Genomic DNA, 20,840 nt, shown 5'->3' with positions numbered 1-20,840 from the left:
TTAATTCATCGGTGTTCAATATTTCAAGAACCGAGCTATTGTAGCTCAACGATTACCCCCTAATCGATCCCAACAGTCGCGCTGCGTGTCAGATTACACAATAGACGCTCGGGGCTATTTATAAGCTCTGATATCATTTTCTCCCAAGAAAATCAATCATTTTAAATATAAGAGTATTTTTGTTAATTTTATCTTTTTAGGGAGTTTGGGCAAATTTTTTTAAGTGTAAGGAATTAGGTTAAATAAAAATTTGGGTTTGAGGATTTAAAACCAATTTACCCAAAAATCAATATAAATTTTAAAAAACATAAATGTATACAAGTGACAAAAAATTAAATTTTAATTTTAAAAACATAAACGTTAATTAATTGATAATAAAAATAAATTAATTTATTATCCATGCACAAATTTCAATTCATCTTTCCATGTATTTTTTTTAAAAAAAAATAAATTGCACGTGGGCCTGCTCGTTACACAAATTTTTAATTTTTTTAATATAAAAATAAATTGTATCTAGAGTCCAAAATGCCAGCTGCATGTGTTAATGTTACATTTGCTGGTAGTCCTCTGTATTTATGTGTCCCTGTGTTACCTACACAATGGAGAAAAATTTGTAATTTTCATCTGACTTTTTAAAGTGATACTCACGGAAAATTTAGGGTCCGTTTCCAGCAAGTGTCACTAGTCCAGACGCGGGCTTTGAAATTTCCTGAGCCTGAAATTACAAATAAGATCGTTAGGAGGGGGCCAGGAGGGTGTCCTGGCGTAGCCCCTCCGATGCTCAAGTCAGAGACTGAGGATATATGGGAGGAGCAGCTAAGGGTGCTGCTGAAAATTAATATATTGAATGCATAATCATACGCTCAAACCTGGTATTTATAGGAGAATACCTGGGCTTATCATGGGCCATTCACCTATGGGCCTTAGAGATGGGCCAGGAGTTTGGGCCGGATCTTGATGGTTTCATCCCTGGGGTATCACCAGTCTCCCCCTCCCGAGTCGAACTGAATCGTAGGTTCAAAGTTCGATTAATTGCGTTGTCCTCGGGTTACCGGGTGAAAGTTGTGCATTTTTTTCCTGCCGCTCGTCAGTCTCCAAAAATTCGGAAACAAATAAAATAGCAATCTCGTCCTGAATGGCGAGATTTGGTTTGGACATTGCAAATAAGAGTCGTTTCTTCACTGCATTTCACTTTTCTCCTGCATAATTTCCTCTGCAACTCACATACGCCCCACCATCGCAGCTCACCCGCCCACTCGAGCCCTGGCCCCAGCGTGCACACTTGAGCCCTCACCTGCACGCCAATGTCGAGCCCTCGTCCTGCTCGCCCAGCCGAGCTCTCGCCCAAGCTTACACACTCAAGCCCTCGCACGCCCAGACACCCTCACGCTCGCCCCTCGCCCTGCTACATGCTCGTCCAAGCTCCTGGCCGTCTGCTCGCCCCTCCCAAGCCCCGGAGCCTTCAAGCTCGCCGATTGCCCATCCATCTGCACGCTCGCCCGCGCGAGATTGCCCAACCCCTGCACGCTCGCCCGCGCGAGATTGCCCCTGCCCTTCTCGCCTCGCTCGCCATGCTCGCCCCTCGCCCTTCGTCCGCCAACTCGCCCCTCACCCTTCGCCCAGCGCCCAGAGCTCGCCCAGCCACCCGCAGCTCGCCCCTCGCCCTTCGTCCGCCAACTCGCCCCTTGCCTTTCGCCCAGCGCCCCGAGCTCGCCCAGCCACCTGGGGACGATCCAACTCGCCCCTTCGCCCAACGCCCGAGCTCGCCACGCTCGCCCCTCGCCTTTCGTCCGCCAGCTCGCCCCGACGCCCAAACATGCCTTCGCCCAAGCACGCCCCTTGCGAATGATTGTCTGGTTTCTGAAGAGCTTTTGGGGGCGTTTCCCCCAAACCTTCACGACCTGACCGGGCAGATCGATCCCCGTAATTTTCGCACCGGCAAACATCGTTCGTCAACGACAAACCAAATAAATTTTTCTAACACGGTATGTCCTCCAAGCCTCCATCCTCAAGGTCGTCTACTAAGCTTTTGAAGGAAAATAATTTCCACTTCTCCGCGCCCTTAACTCCTCTGCTAAAATAGTCCTTAGCAAAAAAAGATAAAAACTTCAACCTCCTCACCATCACCCTCTAACTCCTCTGCTAGGCGACGCCTTAGCAGAAAAATAAAGATTCTCCACCCTAATCCTCTAACTTCTCTGCTAGGCGACGACTTAGCAGGAAAATAAAAATTTCACCTCGTCACCCTCTGACTCCTCTGCTAAGGCGACGCCTTAGCAGGAAAATAAAGATTCTCCACCCTCACCCTCTAACTCCTCTGCTAGGCAACGCCTTTGCAGGAAAATAAAGATTCTCCACCCTCACCCTCTGACTCCTCTGCTAAGCGACGCCTTAGCAGGAAAATAAAGATTCTCCACCCTCACCCTATAACTCCTCTGCTAGGCGATGCCTTAGCAGTAAAATAAAAATTTCACCTCGTTACCCTCTGACTCCTCTGCTAGGCGACGCCTTAGCAGGAAAATAAAGATTCTCCAACCTCACCCTCTCACTCCACTGCTAGGCGACGCCTTAGAAGGAAAATAAAAATTTCACCTCGTCACCCTCTGACTCCTCTGCTAAGGCGTCTCCACTCTCACCCTCTAACTCCTCTGCCAGACGATGTCTTAGCAGGAAAATAAAAATTTCACCTCGTCACCCTCTGACTCCTCTGCCAGGCGACACCTTAGCAGGAACATAAAGACTCTCCACCCTCACCCTCTACCTCCTCTGCTAGGCGACGCCTTAGCAGGAAAATAAAGATTATCCACCCTCACCCTCTAACTCCTCTGCTAGGCGACGCCTTAGCAGTAAAATAAAAATTTCACCTCGTTACCCTCTAACTCCTCTGCCAGGCGACGCCTTAGCAGGAAAATAAAAATTCTCCACCCTCACCCTCTACCTCCTCTGCTAGGCGACGCCCTAGCAGGAAAATAAAATTTTCTCCTTCCTCACTATGCTCCTCTGCTAGGCGATGCCATAGCAGGAAGATAAAATTTTTCTCCTCCCTAACTCTGCTCCTCTGCTAGGCGATGCCTTAGCAGGAAAATAAAATTTTTCTCCTCCCTAACTCTGCTCCTCTGCTAGGCGGTGCCTTAGCAGGAAAATAAAATTTTTCTCTTTCCCAACTCTGCTCCTCTGCTAGGCGATGCCTTAGCAAGAAAATTAAGACTCTCCACCCTCACCCTCTAACTCCTCTGCGACGCCATACCAGGAAAATAACATTTTTCTCATCTCAAACTCTGCACCTCTGCTAGGCGATGCCTTAGCAGGAAAATAAAATTTTTCTCCTTCCTCACTCTGCTCCTTTGCTAGGCGATGATGCCTTAGCAGGAAAATAGAATTTCTTCTCCTCCACTCTCCTCCTCTACTAGGCGACGTCTTAGCAGGAAGATTTAATTTTTATCCGGACAAATTCTGCTCTTCTACTAGGTGATGCCTTAGCAGGAAAATTTTATTCATTTCAACCTCACAATACAACAACATCCACGAACTTAATATAAGAACTTGGCATTGTTAAATTTCAACTAATAACATAAGACAAATTCAGAAACGAAATACAGCAAAATTCAAGTCAAGATTAATATTCTTTAAGGTGGTAAATGTTCCCGAGCCTCTTTAGAGCCTTGCCCATCGCATTCTCCAACTTTCATCTCTGCTCCTCTTGTACCTCCACAGGACAAAGTTACCCACTTCTTCCTTTCTTAATCATATTAAGCTCCACACACGCTCTTTTTCCCTCCTCCCTCACTACCCCTTCATAACACCGACTCGCGACTTTTTGGTCTCCACACAAGACTCCAACTACTTTTCCCACAGGAAACTTAAGCTTCTGATCATAAGTTGAAGCTATGGCTCTGAAATCCTTCAGGGCTGGCCGTTCTAGAATTCTATTATACGCTGAAAGGGTATCCACCACAGTGAACGCTATCATTTTTGTTACCCGCCGAGGATCAGTCCCCAAGGATAGGGGAAGCACAATCTGACCCAAAGGTGGGATGGCGTGTCCTGCAAACCCATACAACGGGGTGGAGACCAGTTCAAACTCAAATCCTTCCACCTTCATTTGATCCAACGTGCTCTTGAACAAGACATTCACGGAGCTTCCATTATCAATAAATATCCTTGCCACATCATAATTGGCAATGGTGGCCGTCACCACCAAGGCATCGTTATGTGGAGTCACAACGCCTCGGAGGTCTTCCGGCCCAAAGCTGATGATGGGGTCTTGTGGTAAGTCTGCACCCCTAGATATCTCAAAGTTCTCCAACCTTCTCCCATGTGCTTTCCAAGCTCGCCCAGAGTCTCCATCAGTAGCACCGCCTGAGATCATATGAATCATTCCTCTTGCAGGGTGGTTATCCTCATTCGTTCCCCTCCTCGACTCGACGGGCTCCTGAAGGACAATTTGACCTCGACCTTCCCTTCTCTGCTCCCCAAACCTTTGATTTATCCATGGAGAACCTTGACCACGCCTGGGGGACGGGCGAGACCTCGGTCGACTCCCGGATGTGGATCCTTCTCGTCTGTCCCGCGAAGGCAATCGAGCACCGCTCTCAACCCTTTTGCGACTTCTCCCATCTTCCCTCGGGCTCCCTCACCTCCATCACCTTGTCACGACTCCTATCTAGGGGAACATGGGATGAGAATTGTCCTCTGTCCCTAGCTTTATCCTCCTCCTTCTCACTCGCACCTCTCTTCCTACCTCCTCTTTCCGCTCCCTCAACTCTACTTCCCCCATGCCGCTGCTCCATCTTCTTGCGTCGCTGGGCATCTTCTAGATTTACATATTTTTCCGTCCGAGATAACAGATCATCATAACTCGATGGAGGTGTCTTGACCAATGATTTAAAGAACTCTCCTCCCCTCAGTCCTTGGGTAAAGGCACTTATCATGATGTCAGGGGAAGCATCTGGTATATCCAGCGCTGCATCGTTGAAACGCCGAATAAATTCTCGCAGAGTTTCAGTTTCTTGCTGGTTTATCACAAACAAGCTCAAATAATTTCTTTGGTGCCTCTTGCTGCTAGCAAATCTGTGCAAGAAAGCAACAGAAAAATCCTTGAAAGATCGTAGAGAGTTGGGCTGCAAGGTGTTAAACCATTGCTGGGCTGACCTTACCAACGTGCCCAGAAACACCTTACACTTAACTTCATCTGAATACTGATGCAACAGAGCTGTGTTCTCAAACCTTCCCAAATGTTCTTCTTGGTCAGTACGACCATCGTACTCTCCCACATTTGATTGTCGGAAACTTGGAGGAAGCCCTTCCTCGAAAATGGCGGGGGAAAAAGGACTCTCCTTCTTGAACACTGGAGCTCTGTTTCACTATTGTTGCCTCAACATTATTATCTCCTTCAACATCTCCTCTATCTCGGGATTCTCCCCACCTTGGAGGGGTTGCGTCTTTTCAACCCTGCTCTGATGACCCTCAGCATTCTCCTCTCGCTCCTGGCGTGTAGCTTGTCCTTCAGCAAACATAGACTCTTGATTCCTCTTCATGGCCTTATTCATTGTCCGGGTAATAAATTGACCCAACTACTCCAGGGTCAAGTTCCCCACATTTTCATTAGGACGGGGTTGCTCGACCCTGGTATCTTGGCGAGGTTGTTCGGCTCTTGTCTCTTGACGAGGTTGTTCCTGTCTTGTCTCAACATGAGATTGTTCGGGTCCCCTCTGAGGACGCGATGATGCTGAGGTAGCTCTTCTATTCCCTCTTTTGCCTACCATCTCTACGTCTCAACTCAAACTTTCCCACAGACGACGCCAAGTGATACTCACGGGAAATTTAGGGTCCGATTCCAGCAAGTGTCACTAGTCCAGACGTGGGCTTTGAAATTACCCTGAGCCTGAAATTACAAATAAGATCGTTAGGAGGGGGCCAGGAGGGTGTCCTGGCGTAGCCCCTCCGACGCTCAAGTCAGAGACTGAGGATATATGGGGAGAGCAGCTAAGGGTGCTGCTGAAAAATAATATATTGAATGCATAATTATACGCTCAAACCTGATATTTATATGAGAATATCTGGGCTTGTCATGGACCATTCACCTGTGGACATTAGAGATGGGCCAGGAGTTTGGGCCGGATCTTGATGGGTTCATCCCTGGAGTATCATTAAGGTATATATTTTCTTAAATGAAAGGATTGTAGAAAACATGAAATTATTATATTTGTTTCAAGTTTCAATGTTAAATTCTTTATTTTGATTACCTAGATATGATGTTTATTTTATAAATAAAAATTATAATATTGCTAAATTGTATGATCTATTGGTTTTATGAAATACCATAATTAAACTAGATTTTAAAATAAAAAATAGTATATTGCATAGGTTCAACACATAATGTTTATAAATTATGTTACACATAACGGGTGTATGTGATCGTTACTTAATATATGTATCAATTGAGAAAATGAACGAGGAACATACCAAGAGTGTCAATTCGAGTGGGTTTTGTGGTTTTAGGTCGGGTTAGAGCAAATATATTACAAAAAAATTCGAACTCGAACTTGAACAAACTCGATATGATTTTTTACCATGCAACATTATTCTTTTATTATTTTACAAAATAATTAAATAAAAATTCAAAACACATAATAATAATAATATTTTAATTAAACACATAATCACAAAACCTCGTCTAAATATGATATTTATTTTTCATAAGTTTAAATATTTAAATTTAAGAATCTAATTGTCTAAACTATTAATCAATTCAATTTTTTTTTAAAAAAAGTCAAATGTTTCACAAAATAAATATTACACAATGATAATTTATGATATCAATAAAAATATTTCAGAAGTCGAAAAATAAATTTCAAGTTTCACTTTGCCATCGTTTTAAACATTTTTGTACTATTCAAATTTTGAAACAAGGTATGAAATAAATATAAATAAAATATGAAAACTTTTTAAAAACCTTAATTTACAAAATTAACTAACTTACTTTTCAGTTTTAGGTATCAATAACAACATTATAATCATCAATAGTATGTTGCAACACTATTTGATTCAACATCTTTACTTATGAACAAACTCATAATATTTTCAGTCAAATTATTCAATCTCTCATAAGTTTCTACAAGAATAAAAAATTAGTAAAATAAATAATTTTAAAATAAAATAAGAATACGAATCAGTGACATCTCTATCCAACTAACAAATCTCTACAACAAATCAATGTTTCATCGACATCAGTTTTCATTAGTCCTAAAATAAAAGGTATGAGATTTTTATGTAATGAAAAAAATATAAATGGTTTGGGTTGACGGTTGACCTGATTCTTAATTTAGGTCAAACCGGATCAACCAAATTATTTTTGGGTTAGATTTAGGGTCCAACTCGATCTGATCATAACTCGAAAAAACCCAACATGAACCCGATATTTTTGGTCTCGGGTTTATTTTTCACACCCCTATGACATACCTAAAATATTGGAATGATTTTATGTATTATCCCCTGCCATCTAAACATGGCCACGAGCCGGTCCGAGTCCAATCTGATCCACCGGGTTTAGATCGGTAAAATCCCAACCCTTAACCATAATCGTTTGGTTTGTGAACCCGACGGTTTGCGTCTGGTCTAGGTCTGATTGATTATCAGATCCGGTTAATCGTCTTATCCGATTATGAATCAACCTGTATTTTTTTTAAATAAACATAAACATTATTATTTGTTAATAAAAATTTAAAGAATAAAAATAGTAATTAAAAAAACTTACAATTATATAGTTATAACTATATACTTACCTTTAAGAGTAACGTTGCTCAATCATTCATATTTCCACATGTCGTTATTCCAAATGTTTTATCAGTTTCATCTTGCTCCTCTCCATCGCTTTTAATATCTGACGTTCGGATAGCATTTTTTGACCAATCGTTGAGTAAGTATTGGACTTCCAAATTTTTCGATCTTATGGCAGAACGTCTCTTATCTAATGTGTTTCTTCTCATACTAAAAATTAGCTCCACTTCAACCGTTGAAACGAGGTATTTTGCTTTTATAGACAAAATTATATATATTTGTGTTTTTTGCGACCATCATCGCAATATGTCGAAAGTATCCTTATTTGTATCACTAAAATAAAAAGTAGTGGTAAATAATTTTCAAGTTTCTGACTGGAATTTGAGGATTTTCGTGGACGTTTCGTTCGTTGATTGTAGTCTATATATTTTAAAAAAAATCAGAAAACAACCCATCCATCGGGTTTGGACCAGGCGGTTGACGATTTTTAAAGTCAAAATTCGTAACCGATCCGCTTATGGTCGGTGTAAGGCCATGCCTTTTGAGCCTTTAATCACATCCTTTATTGTAGCTCATAACATCTTATTCACAGAATTCTCCACTTCTGGCATTGGACCTCCCCAGGCTTCGAACCCAAGACTTCATCTAGGCCATAAGTTTTTGATTGATATCAGGTCTCTTAAATCTAAGTACTTATGACCTAGACTAGGTTTTGGGTTCGAGATATCAGAAGACATGTACTCCACTATCATCCACTGTCAGGAGTGAAGAATTTTGTGGGTAAAGTGTCATTGACTACGTTGAGTCATGTGATTGCAGACCCAAAAGTGATAGTGTCATTGGCCTTACACTTACTCAATTGATACGAGGTTATTTTATAGCCCGGGACGATCCCTTGGATTCGAGAGCCGCGTCATGCTCTGGAGGCTAACTTTTACCCAGAAAACTCTTTTTACAATTTTTATTATAATTAAAACTAAGTTACAAAAGGATCTCTTTTGACGGACTTGGTTTGGGGCTTTGAGAGGTTTGGAGAGGGAGAAACGAAGAGAAGATGTGTGGGATAGCGCTGATACTATCTGGAATTCAAATTGATACATCCCCGATAAGTTCCGATTACACTTGCCCACCTCCTCCATCATCTTTCCAGGTAATTTTCTGATTTAGTTTGATTTTTAGTGTTTTTTAATTAAATTTAGTTTTGTGTCTGATTTTGCGAGTAAAAAGTTGCAGCCTTTGTTTTCAGAGGATGACATAAAGGCGGCTCTGCAAAGAAGAGGCCCCGACAGTTTAGGAACTAAATATGTTTATCTTGGTTCAAAAAAAATTTCCGAGGAAAGTGAGAATTGCACGGTTAAATCTTTTTTAGTTGAGGATGATGGGCTGGAGGAAAATGGTGCAGGGCATGGATTTTTTGGGGAATTGAGGTTTATTGGCGCGACTTTGCAGCTTAGAGGAGTGAATCCTGTGGTTCAGCCGTTGACTGATGCATCCGTGAATGTTCTTGTTTATAATGGTATTAGAAGTTGTCCTGCTTTGATTATTTAATGGTATTAGAATTTGCCGTTTGATGTTTATTTTATGATTATTATCTGTATCTTTCGGTTAGTTTATGTTTGTGCACTAATGTATTGAAGATCTCCAATTTCATCGTACTCACTCACTCAGTCTGCCACCACGTTGAAAGTATAGAACAATTTGGGTTCTTGCTCTGTTGTTTTTAAGATCATCTCTATTGCGCTTGGCTTGAGACTTGGAAATTCTTTATGGGCTGTGTGATCTTAACAACTGTGATCAAGTTCAGATGGAATTATGAATATAATTTATTGCTTTTCCAATGTTTTTCTCGTATATCTTGGTGGGTGGGCTATGGTTTTATCTGGATTTCTGTTTCAGTTGATTGTGAACCAGGGTCAAGAATTATTTCTAACTATGAATTTTGTGGTACATGCCTGCTGTAAGTTTTTTTTTTGGTATAAATCATCTTTTGGAATGGTTTGGCTTATGAATGGATGTTATGTGATAATTTCCAGGCGAAATATTTGGAGGAATTTATGTCAGCTCTGATAGCAATGACACCGAGGTTCTTATGCAGTCTCTGGGGAAGTGCTGCTCTTGTATTTCCCATGTGGACGGTAGATCTTCTTGCTGTTCTGGAACGAGCCAAGATTCTGTTCCAGAACTTCTTTCCAGAATCAAGGGGCCTTGGTCTTTGATCTATTGGCAGGTAAATTTGCATGGTAAGTTTTTTCAGTTTTCTTAATTATACTAAAAGTCCAAAATGCAGGATGAGCCCCATCTCTCTTTGACCTGTGGGATTATTTGCTTAATGCATTTAGGACACCTCTAAAACCTTGTGGTTCGGTCGAGATGCATTTGGGAGACGAAGTCTCCTGGTTCACTGGCCAACAGCCCATGATCCTCGGCTTCTGTTATCTTCTGTATCACCATCTTCACTGCGCCTCATTTATGGTAAGTGCTGCTGCTAGATCACTTAATTTTTTTTATCTTGTGGGTCATATTTGGATCTAGTTTATTTGAAAATAAGTAACCTGTCTCTGAGGAATTAAGGGTATGCTCCATTGTGAACACCTGTCACACTTATCGTGGTAAAAAAATCCGTAGATAAAATTTTCCTTGCCTTTTCCAAACCAATTTAAAGCCTAATGAATCTGAATAACTACTGCAAATTTTTTGACAGCTTTTCAATAATTCACCTCATTCTATGTGCTTCTGATTTCACCAAAGGTTTCATTTCCGTTGGAATAATTGTTGTCATTGAATCAATCCTTCTTTATTGTAGTTCTGTTCTTTATTTGAAATACAGCATGCTACACACTGCTAGATTTCTTATTCATAGGTCTCTTACGGCTGTCTCTTTTTGCATCTCCTTTTGTCCTGTTCTTCTGTGTCGGTTCCAAAATCCTGTTCTTCTGTGTCAGTTCCAAAATCCTATTAATTTTTTGCAGAATTTGATGAAAAGCAGACAGTTGAACTGAACTTCTGGGAAGAGCTGCCATGTGGAATATATAGTATCTCAGTGTCTGCCTTAGATTTGGATGGACATTTACTTGGCAAAGGTAAAAAACATGAGTGGAATAACTCTGAGCTAAATGAGTTGATTACATGGGAGAGATCGTGCATCCACCCCAAACCTGAGGAGTTGAGTGTTTCCTGTGGAAATGTTCCTATCATTCAGCATGACATACTTTCAGCCTTTCCATTGGAATTAGGTCGGTGTTGTAACCCGATGAGTTAAAATTCGATGTTTGGATATCTTTATTAATTATCACAAAGTTGCAAAATTTTAATTTCTATGTATAATTGCTGCAGGGCCTAGGAAAGCTTTAGTAGCATCTCACAGAGTGCTGATTGCTTTAAGAGAATCTGTAATGAGACGTACCACTTCAAATAAAATCTACAATGTCTGTTCACAATCTTGCATAGACTACTTTTATATGAAAATGCTTTGTGTGTTATTTTCCTCCTGATTTATGTCCATATAATCTGTTATTTTTAATCAGAGCTTTGGTCCATCATTCGTGTGCTATATAGGTTTCTCCAATAAATCATGAACAAGGGAAATATGTTCCACTAGCAGTGCTGTTTTCTGGTGGTTTAGATTCTATGATTATTGCTGCATTGGCGCATCACTGCATTGACAAAAAATGTGAGTGCTCTTTGCAATAAAGATAATGTTTTCCTTGACTTTCCAATGTTTCCATGTGCTAAAGCAGGACCTTTGCATTGTGGTTTTAATTAATATGGTGCCTCATTTAAATTTGGATTTCCTGATGCATAACTGTTTCTTGTGGCAAAAGTTTATTACAGAGGTTGTTCACTTGTAAAAACTGTTTTTGGCAGACGAAATTGATCTTCTTAATGTCAGCTTTGATGGTGAGTCAGCACCTGACAGAATCTCAGCGAGGGCTGGATTGAAAGAACTACAGAAGAATGCACCGTTCCGAAGGTCTGTAATCAAGTTTTGGTTCAGATTTTAGCAGTTAATTTGCAACTAAATAATCAGAACTCAGAATTCTCATGTTGTAGCTGTTGTAGAGTTAGGTCAATATTCGTAATGCGAGAATCACATTGTAATAAGCAAAAAAATACAATGATGTTGCATATGCCAATTTGTATTCTGATTTTCCCTTTTGCTGGGTTTTGAATCCCTTTCAGAATGATCATTTCCTGTGCCTTCCCTTTGATTTGAGAATTTGATTTTTTACCTTGCATATTTGCAGATGGAACCTTGTTGAAATTGATGCTGATTTGCAGAAGTTACCTTCTGAGATGAAGCATGTCGAGTCACTTATAAACCCTGCAAAAACCTATATGGTAAATTATTTTGTTAGGTAACATGTTTAGCGTTACCTTCTGTTGCTTTATATTTTCTGAGATGCCGAAGACATTCTTGCATTAAACGCTATATTTTGACAATATTGGGTCTGCTCTGGGGTGATGGTGCTTTTGTTTTCTTATATCTGTTTCTTTTTTCTATTGATTAGATTTTTTTTAGCAAATCAACATGTGTCTATTTGGTAGTTAATGTTTGTGAAGAGTGAAAAAGAATGTTTCTTTTTAGGAGTAATGGTCAATACTCGAAAATAGTTTTTGATTATTGAAACGATTTAAACGGACACTAATAAGTATGTTGTTTTCTTACGTATGCTATTTTTCAATTCAGTGAAAATACTCATATTGTATTTAATTATTTAAGTAGTAAAAAATATTATTAAATATATTCAATTAGAAATGTCTTAAAAATTAAAATATTACTAAGTTAAAACCATATCCAAAAACAAGCATTTATAAAATATACGCAGAAAATTATTTGTGGTTAATTATATAAAAGTAATTTTAACGATGCAGGTTACTAAAATATTAAAAACTGAATATGTTTAATTAATTAAAAAAGAAGGGACGTAGAATAAATATTTTTTTGTAAATGATAATGGTAAAAATATATTTTAGATAGGAAAAACATTAACAGAATCAGGTCAACTTTGTTTTTACGTTTGGGTTATTTCTATTTATTGTTTCTCAAGATACACACGGCTCCTCAATTGAGCTGTTTACCTGTTTATTGTTTTTAGAAATATATAATAGGAGCATGGCAAGAAAAAATCTCGTCGCGGCCTTTTCCTGTTATCTAAGACTTCTTTAAATTTTATTCCAAGTCGGGGGAAAAATATGAAATTGAGATTGTAATAGAATTTGTATTTTCTAGTATATACTAATTTGTGCTGTCTGAGGTAGAAGAACCTGTTTATGGAATTAATTATCTTATGAAGGTTTCCAGTATATATGATCACAAGTCTAGTTCGTGTTTTATGGGATTAAATATCTCATGAACCTTGGCACCTTGGAAGTACCTATCATCATAGTTAGATCAAGTTGAAGGGTGAAATCAAAAATAATTTTCTTATTGAAATTTGTCGATGTCACGACTTTAACAACCCAGCGGTATCTGGAAATGAGCCCAAACCCACAGGAAGCAACAAGCACCGAGCCCAGCCCACCAGTCTCAAAGGAATTGTTTATCGAAGGCATACACATGGGAAGTTCGAAGTTGCGGATTAGATAGTTACTGGAAGTGATAGAATTTTCTGATTTTCCTCTCGTTTGTTTTCCTTAAAATAAGATTACATCTCAATTGTTATGGAGGTCATCTTTTGGTTTAGATAGATATTTTTATCTTTTAGTTTTCTTGATTGCTAAGACATTTGTTTATTTATTGGAAGTTTGGAAATAAAATAAGACATCTGAAGTTTTGCTTCTATCAAAGAATTCGGAGATCGTGAGGTTCTCTCTTCAACTAGCATCAATCACCATTTATCAAAATAGCGAGGCGTGTTTGAAAATCCCGTAAGTATGCTCACACCATTGCGAGCGAACAATTCTGCGTGAATCGCTCCATAACCAGATCCCTTGCTCGTGACTAACAACTTGGCATTAGAGACAAGTGTTATGGGTGATTTGCTAGCCATGCACAAGCAGCTGGAAGTCTTTATGGCCATCTACAAAGAGGGGAGAATCGCGAGTGGCCAGCGGCAGTGAGAGAGTGACTAGCGACAGCGAGATCTGGCCACGCGATTGGAGGAGTTATCACTCCAAGTTGCCGCATCTAAAACAAAAAACTTGCACGACCAGATAGGGGACAACAGCCGCAAGGACTCCCATGGCACACACTCTACAGGTCCGCATGTAATGAATGGCGAAAAAACTCACTGTTAGTAATACACTAGGTTGGATTTTCCTTGTTGCAATGGAAAGTCGGATCCCTTGGCTTGGCTGAATCACTGCGAGCATTTCTTTGAACATCAGCACACGCACGACACAGAAAAAGTATGGTTGGCATCCTTCCACCTCGACGGCGCAGTTGTGGTTTCGCAAATTAAAACGGCATCAGCCCGGGATTCAGTGGCACAACTTTGCAGAACAATGGGATCTTAGATTTGGGCCACCCATTCGATGTGATACCTTTGGCGATCTGGCCAAACTACGCCAGACCGGTTTTGGGGATGATTATCAAGAACATTTCGAGGAGTTGCTGCCCGTTCTTGTTCTTTAACAATGCAGGAAGCCCAATTGTTCATTAGTGGATTGCGTTGGAGCATTGCTATAGAAGTTAAAGTCCACCACCAGATCACTCTCACTACCGCTATGAATCTGGCAAGATTATATGAGACACGCACTAACAATCTGAATGAGGAAACGTGTGTACCCTTGCGTCGCGCTGGGCCCCAGCGGCAGCATCATACTCCAATTATCAAACAATTGAGTAGAACAGAGTTGGAAGAACAGCGCTCCAAAGGGTTCTGCTTCAGCTGTGAGTCTGTGACGAGAAATACGCACCAGGACATCGATGCAAACGCTTGTTTCTTTTGGAAGGAATAGAGGACACGTCTTATGATGATGAGCACGCTGACGAAGAAGATTCAGATGAATTTGGGGTCTCTATCCACGCAATTTCCGGCCCGTGGCACAGAAACAAGCAGACTTTTTTTTATTCAGATGAATTTGGGGCCTCTATCCACGCAATTTCCGGCCCCTGTGACACAAAAACAAGCAGACTTTTTTTTCCAGGTGATTCCTGGCTTCCACTTGAGGGTACTCATCGATTCAGCGAGCAAGCATTTCATCGTCGATACTGTCTCAGCCAGCAAGCTGAGCTTATCAGTGGAGGAAAACAGACCCACTCGAAGGGTGTCCGTGGCCAATTACGGACAACTTCAGTGTTCAGGAGTGTGCTGAAATGTATAGATTGTTTTGGGGAGAGCCCTATTCTCCGTGGATCTCTTCTTGATATCATTGGGTGAGTTTGGAGTGGTCCTGGGCGTCGATTGGTTATGCACCCTTGGAGTCATTAACTGGGACTTCACCAATATGACCATGAATTTCCCATATGAGAGAAGATCGATCAGTCTCCAGGTAGAAGATCTTAGTTAGGATTCTGGCCTTTTTGCCTTTACAATAACGGAATCCATCAGAATGGAGCAACCGAGCCTTCAAGAGCTGCTGGACGAATTTGAAGATATTTTTGGGTAACCTAATGGTCTTCCCCCACAAAGGCAACACACCCATATAATTCTATTATCCCAAGGGACAAACACTGATGTAGTTTTGCCCTACCGCTATACATATGCACAAGAGGATGAGATCGGGCGACAGTGCGTTGAGATGTTAAGACAGGGAATTATTTGACCCAGTACATCACCTTTCTCTTCACCCGTGTTGTTAGTCAACAAGGTAGATAAATCATGGCGGTCCTGCGTGGACTATCGAGCTCTGAATTCGTGATCCGTGAAGAACAAATTTCCAATTCTAGTGATTGACGAGTTGTTGGAGGAGCTTAATGGGCCCAGTACTTTACCAAGCTCGATCTCCGAGCAGGTTACCACCAAGTTTTGATGGACCCATCATGCATTCTCATGACGGCATTCAGGACCCATCATGGCCACTTCGAATTTTTAGTCATGCCCTTTGGGCTAAACAATGCATCCTCTACCTTCCAGGCTATCATGAACTCTATCTTTGGGGATTACTTACGCCGTTTTGTTCTTGTCTTTTTCGACGACATTTTGGGTTTACAAAAAATCTTGGGAGTATCACTTGAAACACTTGCGTATGATCTTCTCCACAATAAAGACAACAGTTTTTCCTAAAACGATATAAATGTTCTCTGGCTCAAACCGAGGTGGCATACCTCGGCCATAGAGTGACTCAATCGGGGGTCGAAGTAGATGACCTCCTCCGTCCGTGCCCTTCGCGGGTTTCTTGGCCTTGCCGGTTCTTGCCGCAAGTTTGTGAAGAATTATGGAATTATTGTTGCACCCCTAACATGCCACCTTCGCAAGAGCTCCTTTGTTTGGTCGCAGGATGCTACACCTCCTTCGAAAATTTAAAAAGGCTATGACATTCACACCCGTGCTGGCCTTGTCTAATTTTTCGAAGCCATTTGTGGTGGAATGCGATGCTTCAGAGATAGGATCAGGTGCAGCCTTCTTCACAACGGGTGACCCATTGCCTTATATAGCCATACTTTGGCGTTGCAACACTGTAAATTATCTTGGGGGAATTTCATTCCTGGTATGCATAGACCATTATAGCCTTAAATTTCTGTCAGAGCAACGTATCACAACTTCCCCTCAACAACGATGGATCAGTAAACTGTTGGCGTTTGATTTCCGGGTGGAATATAGGTTGGGAAATCTAATGTGGTCGCCGATGTACTCTCTTGACGAGATGTACTGAAAGTGTATCTATCTGCGCCTTAGCAATCCCAAGTCTGGAATGGCTGGCTGTAATTTGGTCCGAAATCCTCTTTAGGCCACAGTCCTTGATCGAGAAGGTGCAAGTGGGCGAAGCTCTTGGTCCTTGGGACTATTCGGATGACTTCCTTTGTTATTATCAGAAGGTTTTCTTGCCTTCAGATTCTCCATTAGCGGGCACCATCATTTCTTTTTTTTCATAACTCTTGCCATGAGATCTATTAGAAAACTTTGCATTGGATCACGCTTGATTTCTACTGGCCACGCATGCGTGCCCAAATAAAGGCGTTTGTTGCGGAGTGTGTGGTTTTGCAACGCAGTAAGACTGAAAGTTTGAAGCCAACAAGTTTATTACAGCCTCTTCCAGTTCCTCACTATGTGTGGACGTACACTTCAATGGATTTTATCAAAGGGCTGCCCCTATCTAAAGGCAAAAATGTTCTCTTGGTCGTGGTTGACAGATTTTCGGGTTTTCTTCGAGAATATTTCAGGCTCCACGGGCTACCCGAGTCCATCGTATGTGACAGAGGCGTCACATTCACTAGCGGATTTTGGAGGACTTACTTTCTTTTACTTTAGCTTACCATCCTCAGTCGGATGGCTAAACGGAGGTGCTTAGCCCTGTTGTGGAAATGTTTTCTCCATTGCTTTTCCTAAGATATGGATCTCATGGCTTGCCTGGGCAGAATTCTGCTGTAACACCAGCTTCCATTCTTCCTTGCGCTCGTCCCTATTTGAAGTAATTTAAAGCCGCCCATTGCATGCCCAGAATCTCGTGAAGACGCACTATGATTCATCTCACATGGATGTCCAATTTTCGGTGGGGGATATGGTTCTGCTACGCTTGCAACCATACCGCCAGACTAGTGTGGCTGCCTGCATGAATAAGAAGCTCTCTCCACGCTACAATGGTCCCTATGAAGTTATTTCACGCATTAGCCAGGTCGCATACAAGCTCAAGCTCCCTGACTCCTCATTGATCCACCCGGTGTTCCATATCTCCTCTCTGAAGCCATTTAAGGGAACTATTCCCCACAGTTCGGACCTGCCCGTGCTTGCCCCAGAAGAACCGCCACCCCAGCCATTGGCCATTCTAGATTCTCGAATTCAGCAGGGACGCTGCAAGCTGTTGATCCATTGGACCGGCTTCTCGCTTACCGAGGCTTCTTGGCAGGATGCTTCCACCTTGGCTGAGGAGTTTCCTTCGTTTGTGATTGAGGATGATCACACGTCTCCAGAGGGGTGTAATGTCCCAACCGTAACAACCTAGCAGTATCCAGAAATGAACTCAAACCCACAGGAAGCAACAAGCACCGAGCCCAGCCCACCAGCGTCAAAGGATATCGTTTATCGAAGGCATACACATGGGAAGTTCAAAGTTGCAGTTTAGATGATCACTGGAAGTGATAGGATTTCCGGATTTTCCTCTCGTTTGTTTTCTTTAAATAAGAGTTTATCTCAATTGTTAGGGAGTTTATGTTTTGGTTTAGATAGGGATTTTTATCTTTCAGTTTTCTTGATTGCTAAGATGTTTGTTTATTTATTGAATGTTTGGAAATAAAATAAGACATCTGAATTTTTGCTTCTATCAAAAAGTTTGGAGATCATGAGCTTCTTTCTTCAACGAGCCTCAACCACCATTTATCAAAATACCGAGGCGTGAGCAAAATTCTATAAGCACACTCATACCATTGCGCGAATGAACAATTCTCCGTGAATCTCCCCATAACCAGATCCCTTGCTCGTGAACATAACAGCCAAAGTTACTAATTCTTACTTTTTTCAGGACCTGAATATAGGCGTAGCGTTATGGATAGCTTCTGGCGGAGATGGCCTGCTTTATGAGGTGAGCACGGCAGGTGATGCAGTGGGCCGACATGTGAGGTACAAGTCAGATGCCAGGATTCTCTTGGTGGGTGCTGGTGCTGATGAACAGTGTGCTGGATATGGTCGGCATAGGACAAAGTATAGAAATGGGAGGTATATCTGTTATTTGTGCATAAACATCTTTGATCAGATACAAAAGGTCATTCTTTTTACTTGTTTCGGTACTCTCAAATAATACATTTCAAAATTTTCCCTACATTGAATGCAAATTCAAGCTTTTCTTGTGATTTATGTCAATGTTTTACTCTAAGTAGGCGGTGAAGGTTTTTTCTGTCCAATCAATTTGTGTGCTCTAGCATAGCAGGCTTACATTCCTCCCTTTTTTTCTCTTGCACGGCACTTCAACTCGCTCGTGATTAGTTGGCTTGGGCTCCATCAGGAAATGAAATTAGACATGCAAAGAATTTGGAAAAGAAACTTGGGGAGAGACGATAGGTGTATAGCTGACAATGCCAAGGAGGTCTTGTTTTATCCTTTCATATAAGATCTTGATTTTAATGTTCTAGCAGTAGTGATTTGTGGAAACTATATTGTATCAGGCGAGATTCCCATTTTTGGACGAAGATGTCATAAAGACATTGCTTGATATTCCTTTATGGGAGATCACAGACCTTGATCAACCGAGTGGAGTTGGCGACAAGAAAATTCTGCGGGAGGTTAGCTTCTTTTACTTTTCACACTTGGTGCTCCAAAGTTTAGCAAACAACAGTGAGATGCTAAAAGTTTTTTGGAGACTGATTTATTTAGAACAATTGGAAAAGTGTTTGGATCCTCAATTTTGAACACAGTTTCAGGAACATGCTTTACTTCAAATTAATAAGATAACGTTTAGAATATTAATTAATTGTGTGAATACCTACTTTCGTCAAATTGGTTGTGCAATAGCGTGCTTGAGGGTGACGATGTCGCATTACTATTACAGGTTGCCCAGTTGCTTGGTCTGAACGAAGCCGCTGCTCTGCCAAAAAGAGCAATCCAGGTTTGTATTATGACCTCTGCTCTTCTTTTTTCTGCACCTGTTACTTCTTGCACTAAAGCTCTAGCGACGACACATATCCTTTTTCTTCTCGATTGGGTTATTGTCAGCGTCGCGTATCAGTGCCCTTCTATCATAGATAGCTTGATTGTCTTACTAAAAGGTCTCTTTTTATTTCCACCCACCTTATATTTTTTTTTCCTCTTTAACGATTCAGTTTGGATCAAGAATCGCGAGGGAATCGAACAAGAAAAACTTTGGAAGTAATCGAGCCGCGAACCAAGCATCTGCAGGGAGTGTGGCGATATATTGATATTTGGACTCTTTGAATTGCCAGAAGCAGAATGCCTCACAATTTTGATATTCATAGACCTAGTATCAGTCAATCTATTCATTGCTCTTTACTATATTTTGAAAAATATTTTAATTATAAGATATATATATATATATATATATATATATTAAAAATGTCAAAAAATGTCAAAGATATAAAATCCTTTGAAGGAATTATTATGAAAAAATTTAAAATTGTAATTGGTTAAGAAAGTTTTATAAAGATTCCATTAAACAATCTCAAAACCTCGTTCTAAGGGTATTTGTATCAAATACCAAAAATGTAAACGTAGACAATTGTAGCATTCTCTTTTTTTTTAAAAAAAAAAATAATTAGATTTGCACAATTTTGATTAAAAGGTATGTATCTTAATAATTAAACAAATATATACCTCGTCTCTGCGTTCCAAATACCTCCCATGCTTATGTCATATATGTATAATCCATAAATGTATTTATTTTCAAAAAAACATAAAATTTAAAGTACATAATCGTGTGGTTAGCAATAAAAATCACTCAGAAATCAATTAAAACAAATAAGAAAATAATTGGTGGACAAACATACGAGATTCATGCTAGATTTTACGTTAAAAAAAAATATTGAAACAATGACAAGGCCTCAGGGTATGTTGAACTAAACCGACCTGTAGTCGCTGCACCCTCCTAGCGTACTAGGCGACCAACACGATATGGTCATGTATAGTCTTTCCGTCCACGGTTTAGGCTTGGTTCACCCCAAGGATGTCTTCAACTAGATTCCTTGCCTATTTAGCTTCGCCTGGAGTAGATGCAGTGAAGTTGATGTGCAGAACATCATCGAGACAGACACTCTATGCTGGTCATGGTGGCCTCGAGGCGACGAGGTATCCATCTGAAGAAACTTTCCTGATGATGGATGCATCATGCATCGCAACACGGATTGAGGTGGAGACAATAGTCAATGCACACAAATCAGGGGGAATTATTTGTTCGTCAAAAGACGCATCACAGTGACACTCAAAGTTTTTGAATACGAACTCTCTGTCCCATAAAGGGGAGAGCTTCTCTAGCACATTATGACAACCTTATAATCAGCTGCATCCCACTACTAA

At 40.8% G+C, this 20,840-nt stretch overlaps 1 protein-coding gene across 1 annotated transcript; it reads left to right on the top strand.

The window, feature by feature from the left end:
- The first annotated feature begins 8,692 nt into the window (after positions 1-8,692).
- On the top strand, positions 8,693-19,823 carry LOC142522249 (uncharacterized). The gene is made up of 14 exons (XM_075625482.1): positions 8,693-8,929; positions 9,013-9,295; positions 9,813-10,006; positions 10,119-10,251; positions 10,749-11,012; positions 11,113-11,204; positions 11,335-11,449; positions 11,644-11,749; positions 12,024-12,117; positions 18,340-18,533; positions 18,801-18,900; positions 18,980-19,096; positions 19,363-19,419; positions 19,634-19,823. Exons 1-14 carry the CDS (start codon positions 8,834-8,836, stop codon positions 19,727-19,729), a joined length of 1,941 nt encoding a protein of 646 aa, XP_075481597.1. The 5' UTR covers positions 8,693-8,833; the 3' UTR covers positions 19,730-19,823.
- Positions 19,824-20,840: the final 1,017 nt, after the last annotated feature.

The sequence above is a fragment of the Primulina tabacum genome, chromosome 13 (assembly GCF_025594145.1).
Source record: "Primulina tabacum isolate GXHZ01 chromosome 13, ASM2559414v2, whole genome shotgun sequence".
Classification (NCBI taxonomy): domain Eukaryota; kingdom Viridiplantae; phylum Streptophyta; class Magnoliopsida; order Lamiales; family Gesneriaceae; genus Primulina; species Primulina tabacum.
Note: the sequence above shows the minus strand (reverse complement) of the source record. Positions and strands in the feature narration are given on the sequence as shown.

Excerpts from the sequence above, each read along its gene's own strand:
- LOC142522249 (XM_075625482.1), top strand. The coding sequence starts at position 8,834 with ATGTGTGGGATAGCGCTGATACTATCTGGAATTCAAATTGATACATCC. Across the intron at positions 10,252-10,748 it reads TTCACTGCGCCTCATTTATG|AATTTGATGAAAAGCAGACA; the intron begins GTAAGTGCTGCT and ends AATTTTTTGCAG. Across the intron at positions 12,118-18,339 it reads ACCCTGCAAAAACCTATATG|GACCTGAATATAGGCGTAGC; the intron begins GTAAATTATTTT and ends TACTTTTTTCAG.